Source organism: Anopheles coluzzii, chromosome 3 (assembly GCF_943734685.1).
Source record: "Anopheles coluzzii chromosome 3, AcolN3, whole genome shotgun sequence".
Classification (NCBI taxonomy): domain Eukaryota; kingdom Metazoa; phylum Arthropoda; class Insecta; order Diptera; family Culicidae; genus Anopheles; species Anopheles coluzzii.
This window is the reverse complement of record NC_064671.1, coordinates 9,056,283-9,084,006: the sequence shown is the minus strand read 5'-3', so window position 1 is coordinate 9,084,006 and position 27,724 is coordinate 9,056,283. Positions and strand designations below refer to the sequence as shown.

General features: G+C 47.0%; 2 protein-coding genes across 7 annotated transcripts; both read left to right on the top strand.

Moving 5' to 3' along the window:
* Positions 1 to 189: 189 nt before the first annotated feature.
* On the top strand, positions 190 to 27,724 carry LOC120956394 (protein PALS2). Of its 6 annotated transcripts, XM_040377824.2 has the most exons (10): positions 5,767 to 5,998; positions 7,246 to 7,321; positions 10,894 to 11,015; positions 23,880 to 24,548; positions 25,214 to 25,471; positions 25,543 to 25,753; positions 25,833 to 26,003; positions 26,067 to 26,230; positions 26,431 to 26,505; positions 26,622 to 27,724. In XM_040377824.2, the coding sequence occupies exons 2-10, from the start codon at positions 7,279 to 7,281 to the stop codon at positions 26,796 to 26,798; spliced, it is 1,890 nt and encodes a 629-aa protein (XP_040233758.2). In that variant the 5' UTR covers positions 5,767 to 5,998; positions 7,246 to 7,278; the 3' UTR covers positions 26,799 to 27,724. The 6 variants fall into 6 exon arrangements, with proteins under 6 accessions (XP_040233753.2, XP_040233754.2, XP_040233756.2 ...); XM_040377819.2 differs by lacking the exons at positions 5,767 to 5,998; positions 7,246 to 7,321 and adding an exon at positions 190 to 825; XM_040377820.2 differs by lacking the exons at positions 5,767 to 5,998; positions 7,246 to 7,321 and adding an exon at positions 198 to 825 and having other exon boundaries at positions 23,880 to 24,506.
* Positions 15,511 to 19,996, top strand: LOC120956395 (uncharacterized). Its single transcript, XM_040377825.2, has 2 exons — positions 15,511 to 15,619; positions 18,727 to 19,996. Exon 2 carries the CDS (start codon positions 18,762 to 18,764, stop codon positions 19,548 to 19,550), a length of 789 nt encoding a protein of 262 aa, XP_040233759.2. The 5' UTR covers positions 15,511 to 15,619; positions 18,727 to 18,761; the 3' UTR covers positions 19,551 to 19,996.

Below are 27,724 nucleotides of genomic sequence, written 5' to 3'. Positions count from 1 at the left end.
TTTGTTGTTGAGCGCTTGCTATGAGCGTGCAAAGAAGAAGGGTGCTCTGCAAACAGTGCTATATGCGTCGTCAGTGTGTTAATAGCCCTAGAACCTAGCAAAACGATATTGCAATATTACGACACAAAAGTAGTGCCTTGAGTGAGTGTATCGTAAGGGAATCATATTGAAAGTATTTTTTTTAAGTACAATTAGCAGTATTGAAGTGGTGAAATTAGCATTTTACAGTTCAGTGAACTTGTGTGTGTCGTTCATGGCGTGACAGTTGTTAAGGCGCAAGTGTACATCGTCTCTCCCTTACTCAACCGCTTTTGGTGCACACCACACACGTGTGATTGCATGCAAATATGGTGCACCTTTATCAGACGACGACCGCACCGCAACCGTCCCCGAAGACGGCTACGAAGCCGGCCAGCTTTATGGCCAGCCTGAAGGGTCTGTTTTTCCGCACCAACCAGTCGAAACCGAGCACCGAAGGTCCGAACACTCGCCCCAAATCGCTGTGGACCCGCAGCTCGGCACCGCAAGCACCGATTGCCTCGCCCGAGTCGGGAAGTGAACCATCGTCGCTAGTGTTGCCCCGCGTACCGGAAGCGCCCATCCAGCCGCTGACCGTACACCGCACCGTAACGATACAGCTGCCCCACCACGGGGACAATCGGTACGACATCCGGAGCGAGACCGGCGGCAAGGATCGAAGGCGTGCCAAGGCAGCGATCAAACCCGTCAAGCGGCGCTCCTTCGGCAAACGCATCAACAACCTGTGGAGCAACTTTGGTCTGCTGCGAAGTTCGGAGAAAATCGTGGAGTTTGCCAACGGTCACGGTGAGTCAGAGGGGTGATTTTTGTTATTGCTGTTGCTGTTTTTGTTGTGTTGAAAGCAATTTAATTTCCTCGCGCCATTGGGAACCAATCGAGTAAATCATCCTTTTTTTCACACCTTCCGCATCGCGCATTGGGCGTCTCCATCCGAGTGTGCGGCGAGGCGGCAATGCGGGAGTGTCGGTTGCTATTCGCGATGAACTATTGGCACAGCTGTGCCGAGCGAGCATGGGTTTCTTGGATGTCTTCGATGTGTCTGCAGCTTAGCATTCAGCGGCAGATATCGATTGTGTGTGGTTTATTTACTTGCATACTGCCGGAGGTGCGGCGCGTGTGTATACACATCCTCGGTGTTGGGTCTGCGGTATTATTAGAACACGCCGCAATTTGTCTATGTTTTCCGTTGCTATTCCGTAGCAAAAAATCAATCCACCGCTTGATGAAGATTCGCGGCTTATCCATTTGTCTGATTAGTCGATATTAAGCGAAGGTGGATGGGAGTGGGAGGGTTGCAGATTGAGTCGTTGTTTCGTGCACAATGGAATGCAGGAGGGGATTGTCAGCGAAATTTCCAGGTGCAAATGGAACCCGCGTGTTTCGGCGCAGTAAATGGGAAAGAGCAAACTGATGACTATCGTACGGTTCTACTTGTACAGTCAATGCAAGCAGGGCTGATGGATTGGGTTTGAATGATTATCTACGAGTCTTGTGGGAATAGAAGAAATAGGTCATCATAGGTGGAAATCTCTTGCATGTCTAAATGGTTTAAGACACACGTTCAAAATACAGAAAAGAAAATCCATGCAGTCCTTCACCACCAAGAACGCATAAGAAATATGTAAAAAACACTATCGAAGGGTCTTTTCCAGCCCCAACATTCCTCGGGGTATAAAGGGACGCATAATGAACACGCGGGTGCGCGTGTGAGTTTGTGTGTTATGAAATATAATGGATTTTTTGTTCACCTTTCCCCCCCACGCTATTCTATTGCACACACACACACACACACTCACACACTGTTTACTACGCCGACAGCAAACAGAGCCCTCACTGCACGTGCTGCCGTCGATTGACCTGGAAAACAGGTGAATGAACGAAACCGACCCTTTCCACATGTGTCTACGCTCTGGCATCGCCCCTCTTGTCACTCAAAATTCCCTGGTGACGTGGTTTTTTGTGACATTATTCAAACCCCTCTGTTATGCCCTTACTGATGAGGTCCTTGCGTGTAAAAAAACTCCTCCCTTTGGTTGCGTTGTTTCGCTTCCAGCAAGCAAAGACCACAAAGCGAACGAGGGGAGCGAAAACCTCCATGCCGTCATTCGATGCGTTTAGACATGGGTGTTGATTACTGTGCGGGCACTCTTTTTCACCTGAGTCACTCACACCTGGTGAGTGTTCGGTGATGCAACGCGCCCAAGGCCCCGCTCACGAACCATCTCACCACGTGGGGACTTTCGAGTTGCTCCGAAGGCATATTTCCCTCTTGATCTCTCTCACCCCTAAAGGTCCCTCTCTCCAACAACAACCGGTTATGGTACGCTTCCCGAACGGCTTGGTGGCGTGAAACCCCCTACTCTCCCTGCTCCCTCTGCTTGCAAACCCCCGCACACATTCCACGGCCATAACGTTCTGGCGGGTCTCTCCCGGGAGCCCGTAAGGTCCGAGCAAGAGTGAGGCTTCCGTTGGCTGTGGGCTTGCCGACCGTCCGTCAGTTGTGGCGGTGTTGTTGAACTCGCTCGATCAGCGTCGAGCGGGCCCGCGTGCGAGTGTTGGTGGCTGCGATCGGTGGAATCGCTTTGGAAGCGAAAACATCCCGCGTATAAGCGTAAGCAAACCGTGCATACAGAATACAAAAAAAAAAAACCTGTCCGACGAGTCCGACGCGATAAAGTGTTTCTATTCAGCTGGTAGCAGGGGTGAGAGAGAATTTTTGCACGATCAGAGCAGTTCTGGCATCACTGCGATCGGTGGTGATCGATTAAGCTGCGCGTTAGGTGCAGTGTGTTGTATGTGTGTGCGCTAAAATTAAGTTAAATGTGTAAGCGAAAGGAAGCAACAAAAAAGAGCAAAATATAATTTTCGTGGAAATGTCGTGAATGGAAAGAGGGAGGAGGAAAACTCTTGCAATAACGGTCGAAAATTGATGGCATTTCTGTCAACAGCTTCCGAACGTTTGGGCGGGTTGAGCCCCAGGTTCCCCCAGGTTTCGTGTGTTTGTGGACCTCTTTGTGCAGTTGCTGTCTGTGCTGTCGGTGTGTGGGATGGAAGTGTGATTATTGAGTTTTCAGTGCGCCAGAAGTGATCGTGATGCTGCAGACAGTGTCTCCGGTTGTGTTGTTTTACCAGAAAATTAATGTCACCATATGACCTGAGGAACACACACTGGGTGGAAATTCCGAGCGAAAACGATCATTAACGACCATCCGGACCTGGCGATGAAGATGTTGTGCAGGAAACATCCTGAAAACGATCGCCAGACAAGACACACGTGTCTTGGAGCGCATCTCCGCTGTGCTCCACACTAATGTACTCCAAATGTTGCAACACTGTGACCCACTGTGAGGGACATTCCTGAGCAGCCAGGGGCAGGTGCATGCGTCATAGGAAGGAACGTTATTGGCAACCGTCAATCAACTGTCCCACCTCGGTGCATATACTTTCATCCCCGCGTCGACACTCGAGTCCACTTAATGCATTTCCCCCCTTTCCCGGCAGATGGCGCGGTGCGAGCGAGCGGAATCGATTAAGCAAATTAAACTCCCATCCATCTATCTATGATTTCCGGATAATTTAAGATTACGGCTCACTGCCGTCCAATCGATTAATTTTACTACTGTCTGTGCGCCGGCTAGCCGGTTTCTGCCCTTCTGCACACTCGAACACACACACACACACCCGCGCTTCTACCGTCCAAGTCCAAGAGCTGTTCGGTGATTTATGGAGCAAAGTAGTGTACGGCGGAACCTAGGCCTGTCCGCCTGATGCATGCCGCGTGGTGTAAAAGAACGCGAAAGTCCAAAGTCTTGGCGCGATACACATACAGCCCCCCCCCGCTCTGCTGGTATACGGGAGTGCAGTGGGCGTATTCCGTTGAACGGTTCGTTTATTTTTGCATTTTGTATTTTTCTTCCCAACGCTCTCTCTCTCTTTTCCTCCCTGTTTCTTCCTCTCTCCGGATGAACAGAGCTAGAAATGGTAATTCATACTGTCATATTTAATTCACGACTTGACCGACTCCCACATACTGCCCGCGTGCGTGCGTCTTGAGAATTGAAATTGAGCTCCCCAGCAGGGGGGGGGGGGGGGGGTTTGGTTCTGGACAACCAGTGGCCGATGCACAACAACGTTCTCGTGTTACGCCGATTGGAAACTGGAGATTGTGCAGTTGTTTCGGAAACGGTGAAATGATCTTCATGCAAGCCGCAGTGAAATCGTCCGTTTTCGGTCGAATGGAACGGAAGTATGCAGCAGTCCGGAGTGTGGTCTGGTTTCGTAAAGAAAGTGTGGCTTTAAAAGAGGCCCTAAAGAAAGAAGGAGCTCGCTTTGTGGTAGAAGTGCTTTAAAGAAATGCCGGCGTGCTATTTATCATGTCTGTTTTGTCATGTGTCGAGCTATGTCTTGGGGGGGAGGAGAGAAGACTGCATAATGTGATGAAAAATCGGTGACAGTTGCAGTAAGGCCCTCAGTGGCGGGGACTGTAAACGATCTGATTATGCAAAACATATGAGGAAGTGGTTTTGGTTAGTGGGTGAGAAGGGGCGAAACACAATGATAACAGCGATAGAGAAAGGGCTTCAAATTTGGGTCAGTTTTTGTTCAAATGGAATGGAAATGCAAACTGTCTGGATTAGTAGCATTGATAGCTAGCTTTTAATATACTTGATTCTGTTGGTCAATTAGTAAGCTTATATTTTCCAATTATGTGCAAAGATTATCTCTTATAAGAAGTCGTAACAAGTGTTTGATAAAATTCTTATTAAAGTGTCTTCAACGAAAAACTCTAATGGAAATCTCAAATGACAACCTTCTATTACTAATTCCCTTTATCAAATTAAATCACCCAACGTTAATCGATCTTTAAGCCTGCGATTGTTTGCAAACTTCTCGCACCAAAACATTAAAAACAATGTTCCTTTCCCTGTATTATCCCAGTGGTCCCTCCTAACCCTCCATTTGTTGCTTATTTGTTCGCGTTAGCCACACAGTCAATGCCTTAGTACATCGTCCAACGGGTGTTAGTTTACCCACATGTCAAAACACGCTGTTTGACAAGCAGGAAGAAGATCGTCCCGAACAGACCAACCGATCAGAAAGCAAACGTTTTTTTGCCACCAATGCTGGTCCAGCCTGGTGGAAATGGGAGTGCTGGGGGCTTGGAGGTGGAAAAAGGGAACATTGTTTACCTTCAAATTGTTCGCAAACACGCTGTTGTTTGATTTGTGCCCCCTCCTGGTGGTGGAAAACCAGCGCAAGGGAAAACGGGAACATGTGTGTGTGCGAATGTAAACACATTTGTCGTCATCGATAATTTCCACTCGCCGGCGATGGTGGTGGTCGCTAGCTTTTCGACCGGCCTGGGGCATTGGAGGTTTGGTGTGGGGAGGGCACAGATTGCTCGCTTTCTTGTTCTTGCGCGATTACGCTCTCGCAATTCTTACGCTCAAACCTCACATCTTAACCCATTTCCTCGTACGAGCGCGTGTGTGTCGTCACCGATCGGCATGGCATGGGTTGGGGGGGAAAACTCAAGCAAGGAAAATGCTCTCACTCACCGTATCGTTCGCAGTTCGCACTCTCCGCCGGTGGCACGATCTCGCAAACACTTTCTTCCTCATCTCAGCGCGTCCGAGCTGTGTGACGTCACGGATGCACGGACGGTTTCGGACGGCAGGCCCGCTTTTTCGCCCGCTTACACCAAATTCATGCGACCGCGCGGACACGATCCGCAGTTGACGATAGTGCGCGGCCGAGCAAGCATTGTACACGCGTGTCGGTGCCGGTTCCGTCTAGCTCGCGCCTTGAGAGGCGGAAAGCCGACGACGACGACGACGACGTTTGCAGCAACGGTTCCGACCGGAGTGGGTGTGCGTGTGTGTATGTACGTGACAGGTCACCAACAATCGCCTACGGATTTCAGAAAATTCCTCTTCCTCAGCACAACCCAGCGGCACAAGTGCGTGATTTTTTGTTTTTTCGGGTGAAGTGTTTTTGTCGGTGGCGCTCTTATTTTTCGGCTCTTATTAGTGTGTGTGTGCGTAGTTTTTGTGTGTGGTTCTGTACGTAAAATTTCCCTGGTCGCTTGGTAGAATAGCAAGCTTGGTGGCGCGCACACGGTTTTGTGACACCTTCGGGGCCGCCGTGAGCTAGGACACGTTTTGTTGTTTGTACACTTATGGCATGTTTCGAATAGCACATTTGTTACATACATTGGCCGCTTTTTTCCTTCTTCTTTAATTTTCTTTGAGAGTTCGGTGAGCAATCGTTTGCGCCAGACATTTGTCACGCTGGGAATGAACGTTCAAAACGCGGCCGGGATTAGCGGAAGTCGATCGGTCGTGGCGGTTTGGACCCGTTTGGTCGGTCGCAAACAATTGCTCATGAACAGACAACACTTCCACACTTTTCTGCTAGAGCTCATTAAGTGCGTTCCTTTATTTTTAGTCGTTTGAATCACTTGCCTGCTTGAGCGGTGGGAGAGAGTCATTTAAGAACGAGTCACCGGTTTCTGTTCTTCTGTAGGCTAGGCTTTTCTATTTCATTACGCACCACCGTATTTCTGGTTTGTTATCTCAATCCACTCTCGCTCTTTCTCTACTTAATATGTGCCAAAAACGAAGTGCGCTCAAGTGATCGTTTCGGCTTTGTAACATATGTTTTCCATCAGAATGACCCGTCCCACCGGGCACGGTTCGGTTTAATGTGTAAGCTTGTACGACATCGAAAGGGATTAGTGTTTTTGGGCGTAAAATTTTATGTGCTGCATCCTCTCGTCGCTTCCCGGTTTTCGTTTCGTGCATGATCTTGGTATGATGAATGTGTGTTTTGTTGTGTTGTTGTGCTGTAGTAGTGTGGTTTTATTTTTAAGCTAATTTAATTAATTTACGTTTATTGAAACCGACAAGACAAATAATGTGAAGAATGTGTGTTCTTAAAAATGAATTTAAATTGTAATATTAATGTTTGTGCTTAATGGTTTCCCAAGAACAAGTTATTATTTTGTGGCAATTGCTTATTAATTTTGTTGCTCGTTATCAGTGTGCCAGCAATTAATCGGTTGTGAATGAAATTTAGTGTGCCCGCTTGCTCCACCTTCACCGAACTGCAATTTTGTGCACTTTAACTTTTTGTCGTCCGTTCAAATTGTGCCCCACCATTCATGCTCACCTTCACCGCGCCACGATGGTTCGATTCGGCAAAAAGGAAACCACCGACAAACGGCAGCTGCTGGCCAGCATGGACTCGATGCATCGATACGGCAGCACCAAGCTTGACAACGGTAAGTGTGCGGCATTCCGGAATGGGAAGAATACCGCGATTCATATCTGGTTAGCATCCTTTCCCTTGCGAAACGGTAGAACCATCTCGAACAAGTGCTTGCGTGTGTGTGTGTCATCCGTACTAAGACACTGTGTCGAAGGGCACCTTTTTCCGCCCCGTACTGTCCATTCCTGTCTTCCGTGAGGCGCCCATCGAGTGGCGGAGAGTGAAAATGAAAATAGAAAGTACATTTCAACGCCGGTCCAAATATCGTTTTTCCGCACTGAGGTCGCCGCCCGAGGTTCCTGTGGTAACGAATTCATTACGATATTTTCGGGTACTGGGAGGGAGGGCGGACACACGGCGGTGGTGGTGGTGTGTTCGAATTCTTGCTGAGGCCTAGAGCTGTCTAGCCCCGTTGTGTTAAGCGGCCGTGGTTCCCGTGAGGTTCAGCAAGACGCGCTAATGATGACGACGGGTTTGTTCTTTCGACCGCTCCTTTCCACTATCGCCTCGGCTTTCGGCTGTCTGACACCAAAACGCAGGGAGCTTAAAGGGATTCTATCTTCCAATTCTTCCGTCTGGTGTGCTTCAATCGCTGAATCGCTGTGATCGCCGATTTTGGGGGATCTGCAATTTTTCAAGTGCTCCCTTTAATGTTCCCTCTAAGGCCCGCGCCGCGCACCGCGATGGCGTGTATCTGTGAGTGAGATTTGATTTAATTGATTAGTAAATGCCGCTTTCGAAAGGGGGGTGGTTAATGGGAGCTGGTGTGTGCGCACAAGTGTGCTGTACGAAGCGAGCGGAGGTTTTATTTCGTGGTCTGCAAATGGATGTGTAGGCAATTAAATTAGACATGCTCGGGTTTTATTGGCCCAATGATGATGGGCTGCCTGGCAGCAAGGGGAGCGTGTTGTTTGCAAGATGCGCGTTTTTTTGGGATGGTTAGGTTTCGTGCACTTGTACGAGGGAGAGAGGAACAATAAGCTGTGTTTGGGTTGGTGGGAAGCCGTCGCTAACGAACGTGAATTAAAACAGTTCGAAAGTTGAAGCATAATGATTTGCAAACCTATTTCCATGAGAAAGCAGATGAAACTATCTCTGTTGGTTTTGGAAACAAAAATTGGTAATGATTTTGAAATTTTTAGAAAAGTCATGCAAACAATTAGTGATGAAGGTTGTAAAAATGCCATAAAAATTAAAATATAATTGTAAATGTATTGTAAACTATTCTAACCAATGGACAAGAGACAGGGCAACAGAAGACATGCTAAAAATAAACTGAAAATTGTATTTGACAGGTACATCATATCCCAAACATGTTAAACCAAGAACAAATCTGTAGAAGCAGAAAGTAAAGCAGTAAAGAGACAAAAAGCTTTGAATAAAATCAAACCTAAATGGCTCGCATTATCATACATTGAACAGCGTCACATCTAGATAGATGCCCCATAAACCCTGCGAGAAAAAAGAGCATCCTTTTTATCCATTTTTTATCCACTCAACTTGTGATGCTTAAATTGAGGCGTTACTTAACACATCAATTTGCGCTAACCCATAAATTCGTACCCAAAACACACTAAAAGTGTCTACCCCCGTACACGGCTGCTGCATCATAGACGCACATTTTCGCATAAGTTAGCGTATTAGCGCGACCGTAGACCATACGTCGACAGCGGTCGACGGGTGGTGACGACGACGACGACGACGACTACGATTTGTTTGACCCCGTGAGCGCATGATGTTGCGCTAGATCACGGATCAGCTCATGACAACCGCTCGGCGCGTAAGTAGAGCCAAATCGTAAATCGCCAAACGCCGGGTTGAGCGACCGGGATTGGCGACCATGGCAGCAGAAGCCGCAAAGGCAAGAAAATATGCACCAGCAGAAATGTGTGAAAGCCGGATTATTATCACACCGACCGTTTGCTGGGGGTTTAGAACGGTGTGGGGTGGTTTATTTTGTTTTTTTCGGCTCTGCTGGTTGCTATTGCTGCGCCGTATCTCATACACACAAACCAATAAAAAGAAATCTTACCACGGAGATGAAAAATGTTATAAACAAACCATCACTTCTTGGCGTTACGCCGGCACTTGCAGTGGGAGAGGGGTGTCATGCGCTCCCACATTTTACTGCTCGCGGTTCAAAACGAGGCCGATTACGGCGAAACGTTAACACTGCGGCGAGGATGACTACTCGGGGAGGCACATGCTAAGCTCAATTGCAGTAACTTTTCCAACCTTTTTTTCTCCCTTTCTCTGCTTGTTCCTTAACCAATGTTCTTTAAAACCGCACTGCAATCGGTCGTCACCGTCATTGGTTGGCTTTTTTTGGGGGAGGAAGGTGTTTATTTGTACGAAGGAAATATTGTAATTTAAAGACAACAACATGAGCATTGGAGTACGTGGGGGTGAGTTTTGGAGTAGGTCTGGATGGTAAGAAGCGCGTCGTTTTGGTGCGCTTGTCGTAGCTGGTGGTCCACAGGGGTTTGTAGATCAAACGGCCAGGGAGGATATGCGCTTATAGATAAATATTATTATGAATAGCATCTTCAAAGTGTCGGGTGGAATGATTTGTTTGGCTTTAAACTATCCGGGGGCGTTGAAAGGAGCAGAACGAGCGCAAACAGTTTCGGAATCACATGTGAAACATTGGGAAAACCGGGGAAAATAAGAGACCAATAATTGGCTCGTTTGTTCGCAGTTAGGACGCAGAATTGGTTTTTAAGTCTTTGTTGAAATAATATGATTTAATCTATTTTCCAAGCATTGCAATTATTTAGTCTTTTCCTTTTTCTTCAAGTTTCTTTTCATAATGTTTCGGTTTTATTGAATAAGCAAAAGGCTTCTCATATGATCATATTCTCTTGCTAATCTTCCTAATACTTTGTTACTCCATTCACACCCATTTAATGTATTTTATTACCTATTCTCAATGTTTCCTTACGTACAAGTAAATGGTTTCAAATTTTTATTGACTTCCACGCTATTCCCCTTACGCGATGCGTATGTGCGCTTACTCCCGCAAGCAGCTGTAACTTTGTAGCAAACCGACCGTTAATGCCAATCCCTCTAAGCTCTTCCTTAACGTTCTCCCTTTTGCCGCCGGTCTTACGTCTGCTTGGCTCATCCATTTGCTAGCACCATAAAGCCGTTGGGTGTAAAACTTTGGATCTACTTCCCCCTGAATACGGTGTCTTGGTGTACCATATCCGCTCGTTAGGCCGTATGTTTCTCGCCTTAAGGACACACGAACGCATCAGAAAGGTAATGGGGCAATTACACAATTTCCCCCGAAACCTAGAGTGTGCGATCATAAAGCGATAGAAAGAATGTCCCAATAAAATTGGAACGCATCTCGCCACGGAATAAGGAGGAGTGGTTCGAGGTGATTTGACCTTATATTTGGTTTTATTCTTCGCTTGGAAGTGGGCGACGCTCAGACAATGATTAGTGGATGGTTAGCAGTAAAATCTAACAACTAAATACATTGAGCCACAAAGCCGGAAACGGTGCTCGTTACAAGGTGGATTGATTTGTCGTGCTTAATCTTATGTCTTTTCCCAATTTTGTTTGTCGGTATCGTTTCAGCTGCCTTTCAACACGTGCGGGAAAATTTGACCGATCTCAATGGGCGCTCGGAGGCGAACGAAACGGATCTGGTATTTCTGCAAGGAATACTGGCCAATCCAGCCGTTACGCAGTTGATTAAGGTAGGTGTACACGTGTTTTGGTTGTTTGTCTGGAGGAAGAAGGTACCATTCGGCACCAGATGTTCAGCAGGGTAATTGAATAACTTAGCGCACACATACGCAGGAGGGTGTGTATTTTGTGTAGGTTTCACACAGTTTTTTTTTGCTCCAGCACTCTATACGCACATTGGCATTGGTCCTGGGGGACAGCTTCAACCGAGGACCTTACGTGAGGGGTTTTTTTTCTTTTCGGGGGCCTAATAACGTCCCAAGCTGACCGACCACAGGCCGCTAGCGCATGAGGAAATAGGTTGTTTATTTTCACTAATTGGATTGGCTGCAGAGCCAATTTCGCTGCACATAAAGTGTGGCGCGGTTAATTGGTCGAGTGACACATATTTCCCCGTTCCCTGAAATTGACCTCCCGACGTGTGGTCGAGATGCTGCGTGGCCGAAACGGGAGGGATTTTTTGGAGCAAGTTTGATGCAACTCTTCGAGAGGCGTTTGTTGGCTGGGGCGGAAAACTCAAACCACACTGTGTCAGCAGTGTGCCGAACGGTCCGACATGGGATGAAATGTGGTCGTTACGTGCCTGAGGGAGCGTAAATTGGCTGACGGGTTGATGCGTGTAAATGTGCGTCGGAAAGCTAATTGGTCATGAATCAGTGACCTTCCATCACCCTGGCGTAGTGTTCGCGTTTGACTCCAGCACTGAGGTTAGCCGTACTCATTGATGAATTGCAATTAAATCAGATTGGTTTAAATTGGTTTAGTCGGGGAGGAAGAAGCGGTTTTGAAAGAGATCTACAAAGTGTACAAGCACCGTGGAGGAATAGGCTAAAGAAAGGTGGTTGTGAGTTTCTTTGTCTTTGTAAGATTTATCAATTAATAGAACGATACTATCCTCAGCGAAGACTATTACAAATTTGCTATCATGCCAAGAAGAATACTTTTTCTTACCTTACGAGGATGTAAGACCCTAAATGCCTGACTATTGTGTTAATAACTTGCTTTGAAACACTTAAAATTGATATTTAATACCACAGCGTGTGTTCATTAGCTGCCTAGCCGAATTTCTCTCTTTTTGTTTCGCCAAGCAACGCGCACCAAAAGGGTCTACAGATTGGTCGTAGAACATATGAGAGAATAACCTTCCAAAAGAATGTTTTTAATTTCCGAGCCGCAAAAAAAGGAAAAACAAAACAACAACTTGTTTCAATTTCGTTACACCGAGCCACTTCTTGCTCAACCGACCGGAAAAGGACCGCCTTGTTTCTTCTGATCTAAACTAATGAACTTATTCCCACCGAAGCAGGCGCCCCGGTAAGCCCGCTCTTGGAATGAAAGTCTGCATCACGAACCTTCCCGCAAAAAAAGCCAAACCAAAACCCGCCCCAGCACGAGCATTCCTCCAGCCTGGGTTAACAAAAAGCGCTGCACCCCAAATAACGACGACGACGACGACGACGGCGGTCGTACACAACGCACTTTTGAGCAACTCATTTTCTCATCGCTGATGAGCTCCACAATCTTGGGGAGTTTTAAAAACCGGTTCCACAACAACAAAAAATCGTTAACGTTGTTCGCTTTCGTCTGGGTGGCTGTCCGGGGTTTCGGGCGTGGTGTGTGTGTGTGTTTTGGGGTGCACCATAAGCCTTTTATGTTTGTGGTTGCGATGTTTGCCGAAATTCAAAAAAAGGGCTGCGAGTTGAGTTGCAGCCGGCTTAAGCCTGCCAAAACCCACACAATCAAAACGTTAAACCCGTAGTGTATCTGCTTGTGTGTGTGTAGGAATCTTTCTTTGGAGAAGCGCAGAGAATCTTTTCTGTGGTGGAGATGTTGTTTAAGTTTGGAAATGACATCAGAGCTTCTAACAGCGGTTAGTTTGTGTGAGTTGGAGTGAGTTGAGTGAAAGCTTATCATGTTGGTTCTGTTGGATTAGTTTACGCCTTGCTGGCGGCAAAAGATGACCTAAAAGCAAAACATACCAAGTCACGTGAACCTAATTAACACTTGGTTTAGGCGTTACGGCAAGTGAAAACAGCCCTAAAGCCCTTTCAGCCCATCGCTCATCAAATAAAAGGTAAGTTTCACGCTCCCTTCATACGATCTGTTAAGAGGATTTGATTACTCGAGTTGCATTGTGAAATAGGTGCTGTTTGTGGAAACATTTATCCACCGGTGAAAAGTGTCTCGGAGTCTGTATCGACGCGTTACGGTGTTCAGACACCCGTGGCGACGAAATGTGGTCACGGAGATTTAGTTTCGCGCAACGGCGTTTATGTGGTTTCTCTGTGCGCTTATGCAATCTGGACGGAATTAAGATCGGAGTTGTTTTCACTTTTGTTTCATAATGTCAAGCATAGCTGCACCGAAACGATTCCGGCGTTTCTCTAGCTGCAATTGCATCCTATTACCGTACATCGTGAAAGGTTGGCTCATTGTATCTGCACCTCACAAAGAATGTGTCCGTAATACGCCTGTCTGGGAATTTCGGAACGATGTTTTAATGGCCCATGGTAGCTTCGTCCCAAGTCTACGCTCGGGACTCATTGGCTACATCATTAACTTTGTCATGTTTACGGTGTCAGGCTTCTCCAACGGCACACGCTTGTCTACATGCCGCCCGTGATCATAGCATATTTATAAAACAATTAATCAGTCCAACGAACGTTTAAAAGGTGACGAAGCGCGACCATAGGTACATTTGTTCGAAATGTATCGTTGCCAGTTAGTTTGTCCCAGTGGGGGTTTCCGATGCTGTGGCACTGATCAAAACACCTGTTGCGGAGGGATTCAGCGCGATTGAAGTGGACAGGCACCGCATGCGCTATGCTTTATGGATGCGCTGAGGAACGTGCCAGTGGCAATTCGCTTATTATGTCCCATAATTGCCACTGGCACGTCGTCATCAGGCAAGAGTCGCGGGTGTACGGAAAGAAAAACATCGTCTCACCCACGCGGCCGCATCGTCATAGATAGCAAGACGATCGTCGGCCTGAGCGTTAGTCTTGACCTGCGGCACCTCTGCGCGAACAAACAATCTCTTATTGCTCTCTTCCCCTCCCCAGGGCGGGTTTTCTTGAGTGGGAAGTATGCCTTGATTCGCCTGAACGATCAAGTGCTGATGTTTTCTTTGTACAGGCTGATGAGCGCGATCGTCTGGCGCTGCGGTGTGGAGCATCACTCGAACGTTCCCTCTCGTGCCGCTGGTCTCCCACTGTCGTGTCGTGTGGAGTTTGCTGACCAATGTTGTTCTATTTCTCATTTCTGTGCACGACGCTTGAGCAATGATGTGTGTTCTGTTTCCGTCCGTCTCGTGTACGGCTCGAGTGAGACTCGACGTTAGAATGCATCACTGACGTATGCGCACGGGCACGGGTACGGGTGTTTCGTCATCGTTCATGAACGAATCGTTCGATCGCACGAAAACCTGTTGATGGTGAGAATATGCATATTTATCGAGTGGATGTTTCATAAGAAGCTATTGAGAGAGAGATGAATGCATTTGAGTGTGTGTATGTGCATCGTCAGTACTGTTTCTATGGCCCGTACGAATAGATCTTGTCTGACTAATGAGGGAGGTTATATTGAAAATTCATACAGGATAGATGTGTGATGTCTCTGTCTATATATTATGTCAAAGTTATAATAATAAGAATTATAATTATCATTTAGAAATCAAGTTGATCTTTTCACCTAAAGAAATGTTCTGTGCAAATGGATCTTTTATGTGCATCATATAAATATAATTAAAAACATTAATTCATATATAAATTGAGTGAAATACGCAACTGTACCGGTCTGAACCACTAAACATGATGATCATTCAACAAATACACACCAACGAAAAATACCTTTACAGGCTTCTCTTCTCTTTCACGGTATCCATCACACGCAAACAGTGCCACCGGTTATGTTTGATGGTATTCTCCCCCAACATTAAAACCAACCCCTTACGTTAGCTGCACAGCATACTCACCACGGCGAGCGGCCAAGCGCTCGAATTCACCACGAGAGCACCACAAACAGCGAAACATTCGTGCCGAAGCGAAAGAGCATCTCTTCGCAGCGTACCACTCAGTGGTATCTCACGCGCTGGCTAGCATTTCGAAACGGTCAAACCGTTAGGAGCGGGTACGTGTTGAGTTCATTTGCGCGAGAACCATTCACGCTGCTAGTTGCGTGTGCTACGGGTGCGGTATTACAACGCGGCAACCTCAGCTCATTAAATTCACCCCCCCTTGGGATATATCTCCCCCCCCCTACTTCGGTTTGTGTCACGGTGTGTTTGTGGTGCGTGTCACGCTTGACGGTGCTTGCCGTACGATCACGGTGTGCGTGGTGACAGTACAGACAGAGCCGAGTGAATTGTGAAGATCTGCATACATATCGGTGCGCTGTGTGAGTTGGCAGACTCTGGTGGTGTCTAGGTGTATACGGTGTTTTTCGTGACCGGTTGCCATCGGCGACGGGTGATTCATAGTTGCGCATAGAGAGGGCAACACCAAGCAGCGGCAGTCCAGAAAATCGATATCACAGGGAAGAAAGCAGCAGTGCACAGTACCATCGAACGAACGACAGCAGACGACTGCGGCCCATCGAAAAGGAGGTTAAATTTAAGGTGTGTACCGTGTGGCCGATTTGCGTGTTGCGAGTCGCCCTTTCCCGAGGGAGAAGAGCTACAGACGTTTTGTGGCTTTCCCCTGGCTTTTCCTCCAGTATGTAAGTGATGGTGTATTGGGGGAAAACGCGGGTGGAAAACAAACAGAACCTCTCGACATACCAAAGCTTCGTTAATGTGAGTTGCATATCGTACAGGAATAGGCTAGTGTTGGGCAAAACGTGGTAATGGAATTGTGATGATTGAATTGGAAAACCAGGCATTGGGAAGAATAGCGAAACAAAATTTCCCCCAACCTGGGAATGGGAACGATGCAAGAGAAACCCTCCACTGACCGTAAAGGGTCATTATGATTCAAAATGGCCTCCACCAGAAGTGAGTCGTCTGTCAGCAGCGTTACCTGTACGCAACGCAATAAAGGGTTGTTTTCTCCCCACTTGCAGGGGGTCTCTGTTTTCAGTGAAAACGCATGGATAAGAAAATTGTTTTTGCATACAAAAAAAAAAAAACTGCCAAACAGCGTAACACTGAGTCACCAAAGTCATTCCAAGGGAACAGAGCGAGAGAGAACGGAAAAAATCCGAGGTATCCACCCATAATTAGCGCCCAGCCGTTCGCAACAGTATAGGTGCGATCTTCCAAGTTGGGGCCCGAGCAAAACGGGTCGTCGCCGTCGTCGTGCGTCGTCGTAAGCTCAACCTCGATCGCATCATTTCGCGTCAACTTCTGTGAGGGAGTACGCGTCTGTGTGTGTGTGTGTGAGAGAGAGAGAGAGAAAGAGAGAAACTAAAACCGAAAGGGAGAACGTCTTGTACGATCGCCTTTCTGCCTTTTGTGGCCAGTTGTTATGGTGCTGTGCCTTCCAAGGTACGCGCTACGAAGCCAAGAAGGCAAACGGTGCGCGCGTTCGCGTATTCTCAACGCATCTCGGGATGAGAAGTGCGCGAGAGTGAGCGACCGGGCGGTAAAGCCGGCGGTGTTGTTTACGTGCTGACTTCGGTCTTCGGCTGACATGATGGAAGCGGCCTCCATGTCCATTCTCTCGTTGAAGTCTCGCTCGGGTTTGTGTAGCTGGAGGGGGTGTGCAGGGGAGGGAGATTTGCCGAGGGTTGCGCCGGAGGGTTGTTGGAGGTGAAAACAAAGCGATCGTAACACTGTGAGGAAACCTTCACACAGATGCGCGCTCTAATGGGATGGGGTTTGCTGGAGCTGGAGCTTGAGGGATGAGAAAACCTGTTTTGTGCCGGACAGCTCGTTCTTTGTGTTGGAGACTCGACGCCACCAACACCGGCACAGTGGTGCTGTACAGCATAAGCAAAGACGCGCCCTGTTGCGGTGGAGAAGCTTATGCTGGAGCAGCGATCTCTGTGCGGAAGAGGTGCAGTTTGCAACGATCGCATACTAACACACACACACCATCATTAGAGGGTGTAAAGAAAAAAAAAACGCAGAAAGAACAGCAACACATCCGTTGCAGGGGTAGCAAAAACGTGTAGTTACACCGCATATTTTCACTAACATGAGCTTTTGTTTTCTTCTTATTGTTGCGTAATGATAAAAAGCACAAGCGTTTCACTTTTACCTGCTATCGGCGAGGCGCATTCCTGGTGCCGACGTGAGCGGAAAAGGCGTGGAGCGTGGTGTTTAGATTTATTGGTAAACAATTAGCTACCATTTATAGGGGTGTTGCTGTTGTGTGGGCAGGGTGGTAATTGCAAACTGCCTCATCCATCGAACAGGGTGACACGATTTGAGAGCCGGTTGAATGTATTCAATTTTGAGTTTTTCTTCACCTACGAGGCAATGCAGTGCCTTCTCGGCTCTGGGAAACGACCATTGGCGAGTGTGTGGGTTTATAATGTGGCAGATAAGATACTGGAGGTGCCATAAAAGAGATAGTTTTATCGGTGATTTAATTCAATCCGCGACATTTATCCGTACTTGCGTTGGGATATTGAATGCTACTGTGCTGGGTCTTTGCGTTTATCGCTCACTTGACAGCGTACAAGTGTTTTTTTTTTATTTCGCAGAAGCTTGTTAGAGGGACAAGCTTAAATAAACTCCCCACGCCAATAAATACTCGTTAGCGTCCTTCCAGTGTTTGCTAAGCTGGCTTTAAGCTTATTTGCTTGTAAAAATACCAATTCCAAAAATACTGGCACAAATTCCATCCTGTATGTAACTCACGTTAACGAAGCGACTACTTAATATGCGCGGCTGTGTAGCCCCGCACTAACCTCAAAATGGCACAAACGTATGTACACGAACTGCAACGGCAAAACGAACCGCTCGAAAGAACGACGACACGAACCGATGCGATGACGAGAAATTTCAACATATGAACATTGACCAAAATTGAGCTAACGAAGGGTGTAAACAGTGGCTGCAGCTGTAAATAGGAACAGCAAATAGGGAAGATATTAAAAGTAAAGAAAAATAGTAACAGCTTAGTAGAAAAAGAGCAGCGAATGGCAAATAAAAGTATGGACACACGCGCATTGTTCTGAATCAAAATGGCACAAGACATACATTTCCGAGCAAACTTTCACCTCTGGCGTGCGGCTTTATTTTGATTTTTTTTGTTACTTTTTATTACATTATCGTTCTTCCTTGCGTTACCGTAGCGTGCAGTGTTTAGTTAGTTTGTTTTAACGTTAATGTGTTTTCCCACCCCTGTCGCCGCTAGTGTAGCTTGAAATTTCTCGTTTGATCGATTAAATGTCTCGTTCGTTCGGGTTCAACGCTCGCAAGTGATGAGCTTGTTTTTTGTGCCATTTTTCTTTTTCTCTTGATGTTCCAAGATACTACCTTTTCCCCCTTTCAAACTGAATGATTGAATAGGAAAGTTTACTGCAAAAGTAAAACCAAAGCATAACAAAAAATAGTAAATAGTACGTCAATGGGAGTTCAGTCTTCCGGATTGCCGGTAGATGTCGCGCCTGCTCGCGTGCATGTCAAGTGTCAAGTTCATGGTGTGAAATTTCTCGTGAAAGCGTCGCAAACAGCGTTGTGGTTTTGCACAATCGTGTGACATTTTAAGGTTGTACTGAGAAGCTTAAGAACAAAAAGCTCAATGTTTGTAACACTGACCGTTCCGTTCCTTGCAGTGTGACCACCCAGAGCTGCCTAAACGTGCCGCACAATGAACTACGGACGCAAAACGCCGTCGACGTACCGGTCGACACCGTCGGTATACTCGCACATTACCAGCCGATCGCAATCCAATCTGCACTCGCAGCGATCGCGCTCGATGAAGTCCGTCATGGTGCCCTGGTACCAAAAGCCGCTCCTGCACAACAACAAATATCTGGACATTCAGCGCGGCGCCTTCATCATGGGCCTGTTCTCGATCTTCGTGGCGATCTTCACGATCGGTACGGCCGTGTTTGACATCTACTGCCTGGCGCTGGCAGCGCCGGGCTCGTCCCACTACGGCTACTACATCATCTCGTACGAGTTTGTGTACGTGGGCAATGTGCACGTGCGCAATGCGCTGATGGTGGCCGCCCTGTTCTCGCTGATCGGTGGGCTGGTCGTGCTGGTGACGAGCATCATGCTGGTGCACGCGTTGCGCAAGGAGTACGAATCGAAGATCGTCCCCTGGCTGTGGTCGTTTGCCATCTTTACGCTGTTCCGGCTGCTGGCGTTCCTGTTCTTCTCGATCGTGAACGATCTGATCTTCGCGTACAACATACTGATCACACTGATCTGGAGCGTCATCATCGTGGCGTCCCTGTACGGCTGGCTGATGGTGTACTCACTCTACCTGGAGCTGGCCGATCTGACGAAGCTGGAAGATCTGGCGCACCTGCGAATGGGTACGATGCAATCGCTGAACGCGTCCGTAGCGCACTCGCTGGCCGGTTCGCGACCAACGACACCGCACAGTACCGTCTCGACTATGCCGGTCGGCGACACGAAATTCATTTAGAAAGCCATCTATCCGACAATGGTTCGACATTAGCCGTCCGTACATTCCGTCCACGTCGCAAAAGCGACACAACCCTCCGTACAAATTGAAAAAAACGAGGACGACCAACCGCCAGTCTTGATAAGGGAAAACGTATCATTAGTTAAGCGCACAAAACAATCGAAGCACAGGTGTGTGTTTGTGTGCTAGTGCTGGGCAGAATTAGAAGTGCCTGGTTTCGAACCGACCCGAATCGAAAACGAAGCAGTCTTTTTTTTTATTAAACGTTTAGTTTCGTAACCGTAAAAAATAGCTCGTAAGACAGTTTTAATGTGCGGTGACTTCACTTCTTCGGCGATGGCGCAGGTTCGTCTCCTCGTCAACGTCAAAGAGAGGGAAGTGGCCAGCTAACGTTTTGTTTTAAACATTCCACAGTGATCAATAAATTATTGATTTCTCGTATCGAATATTATGAGTTATTTTTGTGTTATTTTTTCTTCGTGTCTTCATTTTTCGTATTTTTGTTTATTTTTGTTCTTTCTTCTTTTCGTTTTGTTCACCTCACGCGCTCACTCAAGCGTAGGAATTCCTTCACTGCTGGGGTGTTTGTTCGTGGGTGTTTTAAAAAAGGTTCTAGTCTTCCCTTTTTTTTGTGACCTTCCACCCGAAACGTTCATTCACCCCTAAGCTTCTGGCGGGCGGTGAAGAAACGATTCTGTCGTTATGGTGACTTTCTCTAGCATAGCTTATTCCAGTTTCTTCACTTACGGTTCGTTACCATGCTTTACAACGTGTGTGTTTCTTGTGTTTTTTTGGTTTGTTGTTTATTAGGGGTTTCCTTCAGGGAGTCAAAGCGTGCCTAAAACAGAAGATCTAGGGAGCGTTGACCTGCATTGTTACCTTTTCGGAGCAGCAAGAGAAACACGCTCAGGTGTTACGGTGTTCTTATCTATGAGGTGACATCTCTTTTGAAACATCTGTTGTGTGGTGGAATTTGAAAGAGTTTGTCGTGCTGTGGTAGAGACGATAAAAATAACCTACATTTTATTGTTCTTACTTACTATGCTTCTGTTGTACAAATCACTCTATTTCAACTGAATTTGACGTCACGTGATGACCTTCTATGAAGTGGCCGGACAACAATATGATTGCCATAAAGCTTCGGGCGACAGAACGTTATCCCTTTCTACATTGCGCACGGTATCCTTCGGTGGGCACTTTCAAATGCATAGGTAATCGCTGCAGCCCACAGGTAGAAGGGAAGAGCGTAAATAGAGCACCGTGAAGACATTGGCGCGAGGTTATGCTGTGTGGTAAAGTCACCACCGATCGCCAGGAGAATGGAATTCAGCTGCATTTTCAATTAGCAGCACCGTACGTCAGCACCGGCCGGTCGCTCCCCCAGCTACAGGCAACGGCACCACGGTGTAAACGATCAGCGTCGCATTAATGCCGTTTGTTGTTCTACCGTTTGCGGTGCATTAGCATACTGGTTTGTTACTTAATAATGCGCTTTAAATGGAGCTCAGAATAGCATGGCGTTCTTGTGCGAGATTACCCTTGACGCGCCGTTACGAGAGCGAGTCATTGGGAATGGGATTGTTGGGTTTCCTATTTGCAGGTTCATGGTTAATGGTGGTGTCTTGGGTTCTTGATTTCTAGCAAAACCTAGATCCAGTATCTTTGCCAGTCAGTTATGTTCATTATTTGGTACGTTTCATGTTGACAGTCACAAACAGAATAACAAACGACTCGCTCATGGAACGTGTTCCATGGTGACGCTACTTTCTGGAGTGACTTCCCCACACACCACAAACAAATACGATTCGGTTACTTCGCGCAACCAACGCCCCTAGCCGATTGGATGCATCACACCGATAGGCAGATAGGCATCGGACGTAATACAACCGCCCGAAGTCATAAAACAAGGTGGGAGGTTTGTCTGGTCGATAGTTGGAAGGTTTGGGGTTGTGGTTAGGTGGTGGTGGTGTTTTCGTCCGAAGCTCGTAAACCGCCCCTGACGGGTGGAGTGTGCTTCCATCAGACATGACCTAGAAACCTGGCACGAGCGGGCCAAGAACCCGTCTTCGTTGAGTTTATTCCCCGGACAGGCCGGAAAGGCCAGTTCCCGGTAGGTTGTCGAGCGAAACGCAGCAAGTACGGCTGAGTGTGTGTGTGCGTTTTGAAGCTGAAGCTGTTGTGCTTTCTACAACCGTCATCCGTCATACAATACGGCGGAAGATCATTCCGGCAGACTTTCACGGCAGCAGTTGAGAGGTCTCGGGAAGATCAGCAATATCCCTTCGATCGAGTGTGAGTGGTTGTGGTGTTGTGTTTCTGTGGAAGAGGCAGTACGGTGGAGAGTAGGGGGAGCTTTTCGTTTGCATTGGGCCCTTTAAGTGAAAGCGCATACAAGTATCAAAAGTTGTTCCCTTCCTTGGGCAAACTCTCGGCAACCGAAGCCAGCGTCGCTGGAGCTCCATTGTTCGCATTCCCTTTCTTTTCGTGCACCGAGGGATGGATGAATTGTTCGTCTGCGCTTTTAATGTATCTTTCGGCCGATGCAGCGAAGGAACATCACAAAGCGGAAGCGTGGAAGGTCAAAGAAATTAGGAATAGTGACTTGCCAGCCAGCTTAGGGGCGACTGTAGGTGTGTGAGTGAGAGAGGTTGCATGGTTGCTTACATTCCTCTTCGAGCGAAGATGCAGACGAAGCATAAACCATCATGTAACAAATTATGAAGAGAGGTGTTAAAATATGAATCTAGATGTGAAGGGAATAGTGAAGAGCTAAAGATTCATCAGGTGTTGTCTTGGGACTTTCCTTAGACATCTTCAGCACTGGCTTTCATTTTTAAAATAAGGGTGCGTGGTGTTGAATAATTAGGATAATGTTCCGACCGGATTTTTCGAGCGGAAGTGCCTACCCGTACGGGAATTCATCACTCGTCGAGCCAGAGTTAATGAATATGACTGACAATGATGTGTTAATATTCCGGCTTCTGTGGGGATTTAAAGATGATGTACCGAGCCCTTTAAATTGTCTATTTCCTCAGGGTATTTAAATTATCGCCTCGTCCCATAATCGGTCTACGTTGCTACGGTAATGTTGAAAAACATTCATAGAAACAAGTTTTAATTAACTTGCATTGCTAGTCTTCGTTCACAGTTGTTCAACATTGCTTCAAAGTTAGTTTGAGCATTGTTTTTCTATGCTCTATCCAAAACAACAATAGACAAAGTACACATAGCATGAGGCAGTAAATCAAAAACTTTTCGGTGTAAATGTCCATGCCCTTACCTACGATTGGCATGATAATTGAAATTGTTTTCGAAGTTAGGTGTAACCCTCCCTTCACCCTCGTAGCGTGTTTAATTGCCATTTAACATACATTTGCATGCATGTACATTGGAGTGCGATTGTATGATTTTAGATGCACTTACAGCACAAAATCACCCTACATCGTGTTGAAACGTTTCAGTTATCGTTTGGGCGTGTTTGCAAGAGGTTTAGCAGCTTTGGAGTTATCCTGTTTCACTGTGTTCAGGACCATCAGGGGTTGGTAAGAATACAGTTTTTTTTAATTTGCAACGTGCTTCCGAGAGATGGTGTGACAATGTATTCCTATACACCGATATTACATTACTTTGCGAAATTCCCGCTTTCAATGGGGAGGGAAGCACGTAGGGAGTCACCTTTTGCTCTCTACTGTTGATTAAGTGTAGTACCGCTGCATCAAAACAATTGAATCGGTATGATTCATCCACTCCGTTCTGAGCGACTGATCCGTGCCACCGTGTTCCACCGTTCCACCATCTCGCGAACATTCTGTTCGCCTCCAATTAGAAACGATTCATTTGGAACTGTCTTTGACAAGCGCGTGCTCGGGCAACGAGTGTGTCAATTGCACTACGCGCACCAAACAACCTCGATCGTACGTATCACGTACGTGTGCGTATGTTTGAGTGATCAGCGACCACATGTCGCTGCGGATACATGTGCGCACTAGGTGGGGCACCACGGTGTACTGCATCGCATACCACACAACATTGCGTCACCTTGATCATACAGAAAGCTCTCACACAAACACTGATAGAAGCGCACGGTAAGATTCGAAATCGTGAGCAAGTGGTTGTGTGTTGTCACGAGGGTTTTATCCCACCTTCGAAAACCCACCCCGTGTAGTGGGGCTGATCGACGGCTCTGGTAGTGAATGGTACTATAGTACAACGATTGCACTCACACGGCATAGCTGCGTTCAGTTGCGCCCTCCTCTGTTCGTGAGTATCTTTACAGATTGTGCTAAAAGGTGTGTTTTTCTTCTTCTTGTGTGTTCCCCGCGAAAACAGATCCAAGACAAACTCGAGGAAGCACCAGCGCCACTGCATCCAGTGCGAGTGGACAACGCGCCCCTACTGAAGGAGGTGATCGATCGCTGTAGCCTGTCGAGGAATCCGCACGCCCGTGAGCTCGCTCGCATCTTCCGCTATCCACACTTTCGCGCCCTGCTCGAAGCGCACGACGAGATCGGTGAGACGCAGCTCGAAAAGCTAAAGCATCCCCCCACGTCCGCCACGTCCAGCCCGGGTGGCAACAGTCAGTACCACCAGGCCAGCCCATCCAGCGAGACAGTCGACGGGTCCGGTGTGGAGCTGCTCACCATCAACGATATGCCCGGGGAAACGATCAAGATGGTCGGGATCCGGAGAAATCCGGACGAACCGCTCGGCCTGACGGTGGAGGTCGACGAGCACAATCAGCTGGTGGTGGCCCGAATCATCGCGGGCGGCATGATCGATCGGCAGGGGCTGCTCCATCCGGGCGACGTCATACTGGAGGTGAACGGGGTGCCCGTGACCACGCCCGAGGAGCTGCAGGGCGAGATCTCGGTCGCGAAGGAGTCGGTAACGTTGAAGATTGGGCCGAGCGTCGAGGAGGAGATGAAATCTGCCCGCATCACCATGGCCGGTGGACAGGTAAAGAATGGAAGAAATTTAGACTCGGGCAAGAAGCTGACGGTAAGTGGAGTGTTTTACGCCTTTACTGGCTTTTCTTTATTGGTTTTAAGTTTTAGTTAGTGTTTAGTTACGCTGTAGCTTTTAGTTTCGTACCTCTGTGTGCTTGTGGCACCGACGCTGTACTAACTGGTTTCCTTTGTGTGTGTTTGTTTGCTCTGTTTGTCTCTCGTTAACCTTGTTTAAATAGATCAGCGTTTGCGATTCGTTGAAGTGTGGTTTTAGTTTTGTGAGTTGGAAGCATTTATTTGCCAATTTTCCCTATCAGTTTGTTGGCTGCTTTTGTGTGTTCAGTTTGAAATTTGTGTTTACATTTGAGTTATGTTTTCCGTTTGCCTTATGTGTTCAAACGTGAACGTCAGCAAAGACCTCCTAACAAGCTATAGAGTGGACGTTTGTCGTTACGGAAGTCTCACCACGCGTCTCTGGCACCCGTTCTGTACCCACAGCCACGCTAAAAGTGCACTTCATCGATGTTGCAATGTATGTACAATGTAGTATGTAGTGTCGCGCAGGATCTAGCACCAGCCATACTCAGGACTTACATTCACAGATAAACCAAAAAAGCTAGTTGATAGGATACTTGTAGGGCTGGCAGAAAACGTGTTGCTTCCCAATTTACTCTAATCGTATTTGTTCTACGCTCTCGATTGTTACTCAATTTTCAGTGTTATATGCGGGCCCTGTTCGATTACGACCCAAATGAGGACAATCTGTTACCGTGCAAGGAGATTGGGCTGACGTTTTTGCGCGGTGACATACTGCAGATTATCAACGTGAAGGATCCAAACTGGTGGCAGGCGAAGCATGCGGGAGAGGATGGACCAACGGGGCTCATACCGTCCCAGGAGCTGGAGGAACGCCGACAGGCGTACGTACCTCCGGAGGCAGATTTCGTGCATAAGATAGGCATTTGTGGAACAAGGGTAAGTGTCAATGCGTGGAGTGTTTATATGAGAAGCAAAGAAGTTTATTAAAGCGTGTCATTTCTTTGCAGATTTCAAAGAAAAAGCGAAAGATACTGTACAAAACGAAGCAGAATAGCGAGTTCGATAAGGCGGATCTGATGCTGTACGAGGAAGTTACCAAAATGCCACCATTCAAGCGGAAGACACTGGTGTTGGTGGGCGTGGCCGGAGTTGGACGACGAACGCTAAAGAACCGACTGATCAACAGCGATCCGGATAAGTTTGGATCAGTACTGCCGCGTATGTATTGGACATATGATTCATTGGATCTCCAAAAAACATAATGTTAACTGTCATATGCTTTGCCCATTGCTTACAGACACTTCACGTCAACCGCGACCGCTGGAGGAGTCGGGCAAGGCCTACTGGTTTACCGATCGTGAAGAAATGGAGCAAGAGATCCGGGAGAACAAGTTCTTGGAGTTTGGTGAGCATAATGGTAATCTGTACGGTACCCATCTGGATTCGATTCGTGACGTTATCCGGCAAGGTTAGTATTTTGGTGATCGATCTGTGTAATCATGGTGCTAACTGGCGTCCATCCCGATTTCAGGTAAAATGTGTGTACTAGATTGTTCACCGGCAGCACTGAAGACTCTGCACAACAGTCCCGAGTTTATGCCGTTCGTGTTGTTTATTGCGGCACCGGGAATGGAGCAGCTAAAGCTGCTGTACTCCGAGCGCAGATCGGCCAGTGGATCGACGAGGAACTTGCATGTAAGAATCGATTTTTCTATTAGCAAAAGTTTGAATGTTTGTGTTTTTATGGATGTGTTTCACGCAACACTACAAACAAAACATATTTAAACCCACAAACACGTACCGTTTTTCTGTGTGTCGTTGTATGCTGCATGATAACTAATTGCTCGCTTTTCTGGTGTGGTCGTGGTATGTTTCTTTTCTGTTCATGCTTCCAGTTTGATCGTCAAAGCTCTATACGCTTCAGCTCCCGTCGTGCAAAGACTCTGGAATCGTTGGCATCGCTGTATGAGGTAATATTCAAATGTCCCAGCATGATCGTGCATAAGTGATTTGATGTTTATCGAAAAATTGTTGTGTGGTTTAATATAGTTTCATCGGATAATAATGGTTTTTTCCCTTCTCGTAGGACGATGATTTGATATCGGCGGTCGAGGAGAGTGCACTGCTCCAGCGAAAGTACGACAAGTACCTGGACATGGTCATTGTGAACGAAGACTTCGATGACACATTCCGCCAGGTGACGGAAGCGCTAGAGCAGCTGTCACACGAGCACCAGTGGGTCCCGGTAAACTGGATCTACTAGACTCCATGCGTCCGTCCATTCGGATGCAGATCTGCAAAACAAAATGTGTTCAAATCATTCGGCTTGCAAAGAAACAAATGGAAATCCTTGATCGATACAAGTAACAGTTCAAATAGCCATATAGCAATGCATTCATTCAGCTTCGTTCGCTGCCCTTTAGATAGGCTCGGCAATAGAAACGGTATTCTTTTCCAGGACATTCACGCCACGGCGGGAGCAATCGTTGCAACCCTCCCCTTTTAAAGACTCTTTACACTCCAGATGCCTTATCAAACATTATAACAATATATGAAGGTGTAAACATTGTTCTCTCGAGCGCTTTACATGTGCAAAACCCTTGTCTGAAAAATGGCGCCGGGTATATTTATCATGCAATCATCACGGATCACGGAAAACCGCGCTAGTACTATCAACCACCACAACGATATCTGCACGATCTTAATCCATCCTCTTAGCTGATTAGCGTAACGCCTTTGATGTTTTAGTATTTTTCTAGCGTGTAAGGTCAGAGTCGAATTCGTCCATTTTCTTTTATTTCGTACTGTTCATTTTAAACCATGAAGGAATCGAGGACACAACTCACGTGTGCTGCTGGAGGGCGGCGTGTGCAGCAGCTGCACAGCGCGAGGTTTTTTAGACGTATGGTATTTCTTAATGAGTAAGATGAGTTTTATTCGTTTACGTTTTGCCTTCTGTAGGTCGTTCGTTCCCGGTACCGTCCTCTCTTTTGCGTTGTGAATGAAACGATACGGTTAGTAAGATAGTAGAAAATCGAACGAGAGAGTGATTGCGAATCCTCTCGCTAGCTGCTAGCCTGTAAGCGCCGATATGAATGGTTTAAACTGTTTGTTTATGAAATCTGTTGTAGCATTTCATTGAATTTTATATGTTATGCGAGAAATAAAAAATTAGAAGTGTATGTGAAA